This window comes from Heterodontus francisci, unplaced genomic scaffold (genome assembly GCF_036365525.1).
Source record: "Heterodontus francisci isolate sHetFra1 unplaced genomic scaffold, sHetFra1.hap1 HAP1_SCAFFOLD_377, whole genome shotgun sequence".
Classification (NCBI taxonomy): Eukaryota; Metazoa; Chordata; class Chondrichthyes; order Heterodontiformes; family Heterodontidae; genus Heterodontus; species Heterodontus francisci.
The window spans coordinates 868,108-878,992 of NW_027142041.1; the positions used below are offsets into that span (position 1 = coordinate 868,108).

General features: G+C 51.3%; 1 protein-coding gene across 1 annotated transcript in view; it reads left to right on the forward strand.

The window, feature by feature from the left end:
- LOC137366348 (adenylate cyclase type 8-like) overlaps positions 1–4,852 on the forward strand; it is a 266,926-nt gene extending 262,074 nt beyond the window's left edge. The window contains exon 26 of the mRNA XM_068028243.1: positions 4,488–4,852. Coding sequence (XP_067884344.1) covers positions 4,488–4,852 — 365 coding nt within the window. The remainder of the gene's footprint in view (positions 1–4,487) is intronic.
- The last annotated feature ends 6,033 nt before the right edge of the window (positions 4,853–10,885 follow it).

Consider the following 10,885-nt stretch of genomic DNA (forward strand, 5'->3'; position numbering starts at 1 on the left):
TGTCATCCATTTGAGTAACATTTTCCAAACCGTCATTGCCAACTCACGCCTCATACCTTCGTAGTTTCCTTTTCTAAGATTCAGGACCCTTGTCTCAGAATCAACTACGTCACTCTCCATCTTGACAAAGAATTCTAACATATTCTGGTTGCTCGTCAGAACTGGCAAAACTGACATTAGAAATGTAAAAGGTTTTAAGCAAATAAAGCAGGGGTGGGGCAAGAGATAACAAAAGAGGTGTTGATAGGACAAGGTCACAGAGAATAACTGACCAGAAGGTCATGGAACAAAGGCAAACGGTATGTTAATGATGTGCTGAAAGACAAAGCGTTTGTACAGAGAGGGTGTTAATGGACAGAAAAATGAACAGCCCTGGTCCCAAGCACAAACATGAAAAAAAACAGTGGGTAGGCACAGTAGAACCAAACTAAACAGACCAAAATAAAATAAACCAATAGAAAAGAAAAATGAAAAAAGTAACTAAAAATAAAAAGGGGGGCCGGTCATGCTCTGAAATGATTGAACTCAGTGTTCAGTCCGGCAGGCTGTCGTGTGCTTAATTGGTAAATGAGATGCTGTTCCTCGAGCTTGCATTGATGTTCACTGGAACTCCGCAAATTCTAGCGGAGTTTGCAAGTTCTCCCTGTGTCTGTGTGGGTTTTCGCCGGGTGCTCCGGTTTCCTCCCACATCCAAAGACTTGCAGGTGGTAGGTAAATTGGCTGTTATAAATTGCCCCTAGTGTAGGGTGGTGATAGGGAATATGGGATTACTGTAGGGTTAGTATAAATGGGTGGTTGCTGGTCGGCACAGACTTGGTGGGCCGAAGGGCCTGTTTCAGTGCTGTATCTGTAAAAAAAAATTTAAAAAAGATAAAAGCCCAGGACAGAGATGTGGGCATGAGAGCAGGGGGGAGTGTTGAAATGGCAAGCAACCGGAAGCTCAGGGTCATGCTTTCGGACTGAGCAGAGGTATTCCGCAAAGCGGTCACCCAGTCTGCATTTGGTCTCCCCAATGTCGAGGAGACCACATTGTGAGCAGCGAATACAGTATACTACATTGAAAGAAGTACAAGTAAATTGCTGCTTCACCTGAAAGGAGTTTTTGGGGCCTTAGATAGTGAGGAGAGAAGAGGTAAATGGGCAGGTATTATACCTCCTGCGATTGCAGGGGAAGGTACTGTGGGAAGGGAATGAGGTGGTGGGGGTAATGGAGGAGTGAACCAGGGTGTCGTGGAGGGAATAAACCCTTTAGAACGCTGACAGGGGAAGGGAGGGGAAGATGCGTTTGTTAGTGGCATCACGCTGGAAGTGGCGGAAATGGCGGAGGATGATCCTTTGGATATGGAGGCTGATGGGGTGGAAAGTGAGGACAAGGGGAACCCTGTCACGGTTCTGGGAGGGAGGGGAAGGGGTGAGGGTAGAGGTGTGGGAAATGGGCCGGACACGGTTGAAGGCCCTGTCAACCACAGTCGGGGGGAATCCTCGGTTGAGGAAAAAGGGGAAGATGTATCAGAAGTGCCATTGTGGAAGGTTGCATCATCAGAGCAGATGCGTCGGAGACGGAGAAACTGGGAGAATGGAATGGAGTCCTTACAGGAGGCAGGGTGTGAAGAAGTGTAGTCGAGGTAGCTGTGAGAGTCGGTGGGTTTATAATGGATATTAGTTGACAGCCCATCACCAGAGATGGAGACAGAGAAGTCGAGGAAGGGAAGGGAAGTGTCGGAGATGGACCATGTAAAGGTGAGAGAAGGGTGGAAATTAGAAGCAAAGTTTATAAAGTTTTCCAGTTCGGGGCGGGAGCAGAAAACGGCTCCGATACAGTCATCAATGTACTGGAAAAAGAGTTGGCGGAGGGGGCCTGAGTAGGACTGGAACATGGAATGTTCGACATATCCCACAAAAAGACAGGCATAACTAGGACCCATGCGGGTACCCATGGCAACACCTTTTACTTGAAGGAAGTGCGTGGAGTTGAAGGAGAAGTTGTTCAATGTGAGAACAAGTTCAGCCAGGCGGAGGAGGGTGGTGGTGGATGGGGACTGGTTGGGCCTCTGTTCCAGGAAGAAGCGGAGAGCCCTCAAACCATCCTGGTGGGGGATGGAGGTGTAGAGCGATTGGACGTCCATAGTGAAGAGGAGGCGGTTATGGCCAGGAAACTGGAAATTGTCAAAATGATGTAGGGCGTCAGAAGAGTCACGGATGTAGGTGGGAAAAGACTGGACCAGCAGAGAAAAGATAGAGTCAAGATATGAAGAAATAAGTTCAGTGGGGCAGGAGCAGGCTGACACAATGGGTCTGCCGGGACAGTCCCGTTTGTGGATTTTGGGAAGGAGGTAGAAGCGGGCTGTCCAGGGTTGTGGGACTATGAGGTTGGAAGCTGTAGAGGGAAGATCTCCAGAGGAGATGAGGTCAGTGACAGTCCTGTGGACAGAAGCTTGATGTTCGATGGTGGGGTCATGGTCCAGGGGCAAGTAGGAAGAAGAGTCTGTGAGTTGGCGCTGAGCCTCTGCAAGGTAGAGGTCGGTACGCCAGACAACAACAGCACCACCCTTGTCTCAGGTTTGATGACCATGTCGGGGTTAGACCTGAGAGAATGGAGTGCGGGAAGTTCAGAGGGAGACAGGTTAGAGTGAGTGAGGGGGGCAGAGAAATTGAGATGACCAATGTCTCGCCGACAGTTTTCAATGAAGAGATCAAGAGCGGGTAAGTGGCCAGGGGGAGGGGTCCAGGTAGAGGGAGAATGCTGGAGGCGGGTGAATGGGTCTGCTGGTCGGGGGGAGGACTCCTGGTCAAAGAAGTGAGCCCGGAGGCGGAGGTGACGGAAGAAGAGCTCAACGTCATGCCGAGCGCGAAATTCATTGAGGTGGGGGCGTAAGGGGATAAAACTGAGACCTTTGCTGAGTACAGAACATTCATCATCAGATGGGGAAGGTCAGAGGGTATAGTGAATACACGGCAAGGGGTCAGATCAGAAGGGGTGGGGTGAGAGGGAGGTGAAGGGGAAGAAGGATCTGGAGGGGTATTCGTCTCCATCAGCTTCTTTGTGGGTTTATTTCATACTATGCCTACTGTTTTTATAAGAAGTTTCTATCACTCTGAGACGTATCATTTATTAAAGGGTCCCATTTCTTACAGGCCTCTAATTGGCTGACAGCTCTGAGGGCGGGACTTCTATCTCCGGGGTCCTTGATCCCATGGAAGGCCCTCCACTGTCCAGTTAAGTGCCTAATTGACAATTAATTTGGCAGGCCTACCACAGAAGAGGCTACACGGGGTTCTTGACGGAGGTCGAGGACGGGAGCAGATGGAATGTAATGTGAATAAGTGTGAAGTGATCCACTTCGGTAGAAAAACAGCAAAACAGAGTATTTCTTAAATGGTGAGAGATTGGGAAGTGTTGATGTCCAAAGGGACCTGGGTGTCCTTGTTCATGAGTCACTAAAAGCTAGCATGCAGGTACAGCAAGCAATTAGAAAGGTAAAAGGTATGTTGGCCTTTATTGCAAGGGGTTTTGAGTACAGGAGTAAGGAAGTCTTGCTGCATTTGTATGGAGCCTTGGTGAGACTACACTTTGAGTATTGTGTACAGTTTTGGTCTCCTCATCTAAGGAAAGGTAGATTTGCCATCGAGGGAGTGCAACGGAGGTTCACCAGACTAATCCTTGGGATGACGGGATTGTCTTATGAGGAGAGATTGGGGAAACTGGGCCTGTATTCTTTAGAGTTTAGAAGAATGAGAGGTGATCTCATTGAAACTTACAAAATTCTTACAGGGTGTAACAGGGTGGATGTAGATAGAAGGTTTCCTCTGGCTGCTGAGTCTAGAACCGGGGACACAGTCTCAGAATGAGGGGTAGACATTTAAGACTGAGATGAGGAGGAATTTCTTCACTCAGAGGGTGGTGAATCTGTGGAATTGTCTACCCCAGAGGGCTGTAGAAGCTCAATCATTGAGCATGTTTAAGACAGAAATCAATAGATATCTGAATGCTAATGACATCATAGTCTATGGGGATAGCGTGGGAAAGTGGCATTGAGGTAGATGATCATCCATGATCGTATTGAATGGCAGAGCAAGCTTGACAGGCTGAATGGCCTACTCCTGCTTCTATGTTCCTATCCATGATGCCAGGAAAAAAATCCCGGCCCAAGGGTTTCTTTGGTTTGACCATGGATATTGGCTTCAGCCTGGTGGAAGGGCCTGAGCACGACAGTTTTTGGCATTTCAGCCATCTTGGTTCCCTAAACATCCAAATCATTAAAAGATGAATTCAGGTCGATGGGACTCCCCTCTCCTTCCATTTCCTCCCTCCCTCCCCTCCCCCTCTCTGTCCCCCTTCCCCATCCCCTCTGCCTGCCCCAAACCACTCCCCCTCCCCTCCTTCCACCCCTCCCAGAAAAGTGTAGGCCCATGGTTGACTGTAGGTGAGTAGCTGAGTGAGGTTGGTTGAGAATGTTTCTAATTGCTGCCCTTTTCCCCTTTGCCAGGGATCACACAGGGACCTGCAGTTTCTGGAGTTATTGGAGCCAATAAGCCACAATTTGACATCTGGGGTGCAACAGTGAACCTTGCCAGTCGCATGGACAGTACTGGCATCAGTGGCAAGATCCAGGTGCCAAAGGAAACCTACACCATTCTCCAGACCCGTGGCTTTACCTTCCAGTACAGGGGTGCAATCTATATCAAGGGTGTGTCTGAAAGGTGGGGGGAAGTCGACACATATTTCCTGGACGGGAGAGTCACAGAGGTGATAAAGCATAAGTGGATGAGGAGGCAAAGCGCCCAGCACTCCTTCTCTGTGATCCTCTCTGGCTTATCACAGAAAAAGAAGCCAAAGAGGTTCGCTCTATGAGCAGATAAAGTGATGCACATACTAATTGAACAAATGGTCCAAGCGCCTTGGACTAGTTGGGCATTTCACGTTGAAGGAAGCTGCCACCAAATTTAATTAATTTCGAAATCTCATGGACACAATAATGTTAACAAATTTATAGAGGAAAGCCAATGTAAATGATTATATATTGCTGGACTTGTCTGTGATTAGATGGTATGGTGCGAGACCAGGCTGTGAAAGGACAATACAGTCTTGGGATTCGGGTGTGAATCAAAAATTCTCTCATAGTACAAGTACAATCAGTGGCTCAGTGGGTAAAGGCTGAGAATAACAGCCCCTGAGAAGGTGTCAGGTTCCCCTGGGCTATGCTTAATTAGCTGACTCTAGCTGGGTTGTGAGTTGAGCTGTTACATTTGGCTGGATGAGCTGGGTCTGAGCAGCCTGGGTTGCAGCAATCAATATCTGGAGACCCCTGATGGTGCATACATGTGGAAACACTGTCTGAGAACAGGAATGTCCAAGAGCAGTGATAGCCACTGTTTCACACCATGAATACAGACAGCTGGGTGAGATGCTAGAGGAGTTGGCATCCACCAAAACACACCCTAGTACAGACTGGCAGCTGCACTACAGCAGCAAATGGAAATGGGAGATTGAAGGGAGAAAATCAGAAGACAAATCTGAGGAGAGAAAAAAAGAGCATAGGCTAACATGCCTGTATACAATGGAATAACAGTTGAGACGGTGAGTATTTTATTGAGATAAGCATTGGGTTGAGGATTGTTACGTAGGGAACGATAGCTGAAGATACATTTACACTGGAAAGAATCGATAAAGGACTCATGGACATTAAACCTGGCTTCAAAAGAATTGGATAACTTTGTGGTCGAATCATTTTACTGCGACATTCCCATTCCCTTCATTGAAAAGAATTGGTTATTCCATTCCCATAGCCCAGAATTCCTACATCATAGGGCACAGGCACAGCTGCCCATGGTGGAGTCCATTAAAATCTGAGAGGTGCAAGAAGTCAGAATTGGAGAAGAGTGCACACATCTCAAAGATTTGTAGGGCTGGAGGAGGTTAATTGAGGCATTGCTGCACTTGGAGCCAATATATGTCAGGGAACACAGGTGTATGTGAATGGGATGGAGTAGAGGGAGGGAAAAGCAGGGAGGAAAGAAGGATAGGGCAAGGGAAGGCAGAGAGGATGAGGGGGGCAAGGGAGTAGGAGGTGGTGAAGTGTGGTGGAGGAAAGCAGTGATCAGGGTAGACCTGTTGGGAGGGAGATTGTGGGCCAGAAGATTTCCACTGGGTATTTAAATTTAATTTTAAGCTTCCTTGTGAGCCAGCAAGAGCAGGAACCTCCCTTGCCCTGGCCCCTGAACCACTTATCAACCCCCCCAATCGCCTCCAATTCATGTACCAACTTCTCCCCTCCCCCTTCCTTGCCCCCTTCCCGCACTATTCCCTGCACTGATGGCAGGGGACCATTCCTGCAGGTCCCTGGCTGTGGCCTCCTGAAACCTGGCCCACGGATAGATTAGGCCAAGTTCATAACTGTGGGGGCATTGTTTCAAACGAGAACTGGCTATTAAGATGGTCAGGTCCTTCACCAGGCAGCACCCCTCAGAGTTTGCATCAGGACTTGGCATCATATTGATGCCCCTTAAAAATTGGGATCAATCGGAAAAAGGGGATCCTCAAATCCAGATCTTTGGGCAATGGGAATTGGCAGATATCCACAGTGATTCCATAGTATGGTGGAGTCAGACATACAGCAGTAAAGACCCAGGAGGCCAAAAGATCTGCTGGAGGAGGGAATGCAAGTGAATCTTCAGGCAGCTTCAATGTCAGAGAGCCTCAGAAATCTGGAGGCCTTTGCATTCTTATATATGCCATAGACTCATAATACCACAGCAGGAGGCCATTCAGCCCACTGAGACCATGCCAGCTCCCTGTTGAGCAATCCAATCAATCCCATTCCCCCACTTTATCCCTGTAGCCCTGCAAGTTTATTTCCTTCAAGTGCCCATCCAATTTCCTTTTGAAATCATTGATTGTCTCTGCTTCCACCGCCCTAGTAGGCAGCGAGCTCCAGCTCATTACCACCCTCTGCATAAAAAAAAGTCATTTCCCATGTTCCTCCTGCATCTCTTGCCCAAAACCTTCAATCTGTGTCCCCTAGACCTTGTACCATCAGCTAATGGGAACAGCTTTTTTTTGTCTACCTTATCTAGACATGTCAGAATCTTGTACACCTCTATCAAATCTCCCCTCAATATCCTTTGCTACAAGGAGAACAGCCCTAGTTTCTCAAACCTAACTTTGTAGCTAAAATTCCTCATCCCTGGAACCATTCTAGTAAATCTCCTCTACATCCTCTCAAAGACCCTCACACCCTTCCTAAACTGTGGTGACCAAAACTGGACACAAAACTCGAGCTGTGGCCGAACCAGAGCTTTATAAAGGTTCAGCACAACTTCTCTGCTTTTGTACTCAATACCACTATTTATGAAGCCCAAGATTTGCTAACTACTCTCTCAATATGTCCTGCCAACTTTAAAGACCTATGCACATGAATCCCCAGGTCCCTCTGTTCCTGCACACATATAACTGTGCCATTGAGTCCATATTGTCTCTCCCTATCCCTTCTGCCAAAATGCATCCTCTCACATTTCTTTGTATTAAATTCCATCTCCTACCTGTCTGCCCATTCTGCTAGCCTATCTATGTCCTGTTGCAGATTATTAGTATTTTCCTCACTGTTTGCCACACTTCCTAGTTTGGTATCATTGTTAAATTTTGAAATTTTATTCTGTATTCAATATCTAAGTCATTTATTTATATCAAAATAATGCAGTGGTCCCAAATTTATCCTTGGGGAATACCACTGTCTACCATCCTGCAGTCTGGAAAAAATTTTTATCACGACTCACTGTTTTCTGTCCTTAAGCCAATGTTTTTTTTATCCAAGGTGACACTGACCCTCCTGTTCCAAGAGCCTCAATTTTGTTAACTAGCCTTTTATGCACTACTTTGTCAAAGTCGTTCTTAGTCCATGTAGACAAGAGCCATTGCTTTCCCTTCATCAACCTTCTCTGTTACTTCATCAAAAAAAAGATTAGATTCGTCAAGCATGATCTGCCTTTTACAAATCTGTGCTGGCTCTCTTTAATAAACTCAAAGCTCTCCAAGTGTGTGTTAACTTTTTTCACTGATTATTGTTTCTAAAATCTTACCCACTTTCTCCGCCATCAATCATTGGCAAAATTCAGGGAAAATGGGGAAAGAGGCTTAAGTGTTACGGTCCAGGCACAGTGAAGGCCCCTGGAAATGCCAGGAGAGAGACTTGATGAGATAGGTCTCTAGCCACAACTCTTCTTCAATCCAAAGTCCTCTATGTCCAGACTGTGGGCCGTGTCCAGACTATGGGCCGTGTCCAGACTGTGGGCCGTGTCCAGACTGTGGGCCGTGTCGAGACTGTGGGCCGTGTCCAGACTGTGGGCCGTGTCCAGACTGTGGGCCATGTCCAGACTGTGGGCCGTGTCCAGACTGTGGGCCATGTCCAGACTGTGGGCCATTCCCAGACTGTGGGCCATGTCCAGACTGTGGGCCGTGTCCAGACTGTGGGCCGTGTCGAGACTGTGGGCCGTGTCCAGACTGTGGGCCGTGTCGAGACTGTGGGCCATGTCCAGACTGTGGGCCGTGTCCAGACTGTGGGCCGTGTCGAGACTGTGGGCCGTGTCCAGACTGTGGGCCGTGTCCAGACTGTGGGCCGTGTCCAGACTGTGGGCCGTGTCGAGACTGTGGGCCATGTCCAGACTGTGGGCCGTGTCCAGCCTGTGGGCTGTTCCCAGACTGTGGGCCATTCCCAGACTGTGGGCCATGTCCAGACTGTGGGCCGTGTCCAGACTGTGGGCCGTGTCCAGACTGTGGGCCGTGTCCAGCCTGTGGGCCGTGTCCAGACTGTGGGCCATGTCCAGACTGTGGGTCATTCCCAGACTGTGGGCCATGTCCAGCCTGTGGGCCATGTCCAGCCTGTGGGCCGTTCCCAGACTGTGGGCCATGTCCAGACTGTGGGCCATGTCCAACCTGTGGGCCGTTCCCAGCCTGTGGGCCGTTCCCAGCCTGTGGGCCGTGTCCAGACTGTGGGCCATGTCCAACCTGTGGGCCGTTCCCAGCCTGTGGGCCGTGTCCAGACTGTGGGCCGTCCAGAATGTGGGCCATGTCCAGCCTGTGGGCTGTTCCCAGACTGTGGGCCGTGTCCAGACTGTGGGCCATGTCCAGCCTGTGGGCCATGTCCAGACTGTGGGCCATGTCCAGACTGTGGGCCGTTCCCAGACTGTGGGCCATGTCCAGCCTGTGGGCCGTTCCCAGACTGTGGGCCATGTCCAGACTGTGGGCCATGTCCAGCCTGTGGGCCATTCCCAGACTGTGGGCCATGTCCAGACTGTGGGCCGTGTCCAGCCTGTGGGCCATTCCCAGACTGTGGGCCATGTCCAGACTGTGGGCCATGTCCAGACTGTGGGCCGTGTCGAGACTGTGGGCCATGTCCAGACTGTGGGCCGTGTCCAGACTGTGGGCCGTTCCCAGACTGTGGGCCATGTCCAGACTGTGGGCCATGTCCAGCCTGTGGGCCATTCCCAGACTGTGGGCCATGTCCAGACTGTGGGCCGTTCCCAGACTGTGGGCCGTGTCCAGACTGTGGGCCGTGTCCAGACTGTGGGTCATGTCCAGCCTGTGGGCCGTTCCCAGACTGTGGGCCGTGTCCAGACTGTGGGCCGTGTCCAGACTGTGGGCCATGTCCAGACTGTGGGCCGTTCCCAGACTGTGGGCCATGTCCAGACTGTGGGCCGTTCCCAGACTGTGGGCCATGTCCAGACTGTGGGCCATGTCCAGACTGTGGGCCGTGTCCAGACTGTGGGCCATGTCCAGACTGTGGGCCGTGTCCAGACTGTGGGCCGTGTCCAGACTGTGGGCCATGTCCAGACTGTGGGCCGTTCCCAGACTGTGGGCCATGTCCAGACTGTGGGCCATGTCCAACTGTGGGCCATGTCCAGCCTGTGGGCCATGTCCAGACTGTGGGCCATCCAACTGTGGGCTGTGTCCAGACTTTGGGCCGTGTCCAGACTGTGGGCCGTGTCCAGACTGTGGGCCATGTCCAGACTGTGGACCGTTCCCAGACTGTGGGCCGTGTCGAGACCGTGGGCCATGTCCAGCCTGTGGGCCGTTCCCAGACTGTGGGCTGTGTCCAGACTGTGGGCCATGTCCAGACTGTGGGCCGTGTCCAGACTGTGGGCTATGTCCAGACTGTGGGCCATGTCCAGACTGTGGGCCATGTCCAGCCTGTGGGCCGTTCCCAGACTGTGGGCCCTGTCCAGACTGTGGGCCATGTCCAGACTGTGGGCCGTGTCCAGACTGTGGGCCATGTCCAACTGTGGGCCGTGTCCAGACTGTGGGCCATGTCCAGCCTGTGGGCCGTTCCCAGACTGTGGGCCGTGTCCAGACTGTGGGCCATGTCCAGCCTGTGGGCCCTGTCCAGACTGTGGGCCATGTCCAGACTGTGGGCCGTGTCCAGACTGTGGGCCGTGTCCAGCCTGTGGGCTATGTCCAGACTGTGGGCCATGTCCAACTGTGGGCCGTTCCCAGACTGTGGGCCGTGTCCAAACTGTGGGCCATGTCCAGCCTGTGGGCCGTTCCCAGACTGTGGGCCATGTCCAGCCTGTGGGCCATGTCCAGCCTGTGGGCCGTTCCCAGACTGTGGGCCATGTCCAGCCTGTGGGCCATGTCCAGCCTGTGGGCCGTTCCCAGACTGTGGGCCGTTCCCAGACTGTGGGCCATGTCCAGCCTGTGGGCCGTTCCCAGACTGTGGGCCGTTCCCAGACTGTGGGCCATGTCCAGACTGTGGGCCATGTCCAGCCTGTGGGCCGTTCCCAGACTGTGGGCCATGTCCAGCCTGTGGGCCATGTCCAGCCTGTGGGCCGTTCCCAGACTGTGGGCCATGTCCAGACTGTGGGCCATGTCCAGCCTGTGGGCCGTTCCCAGACT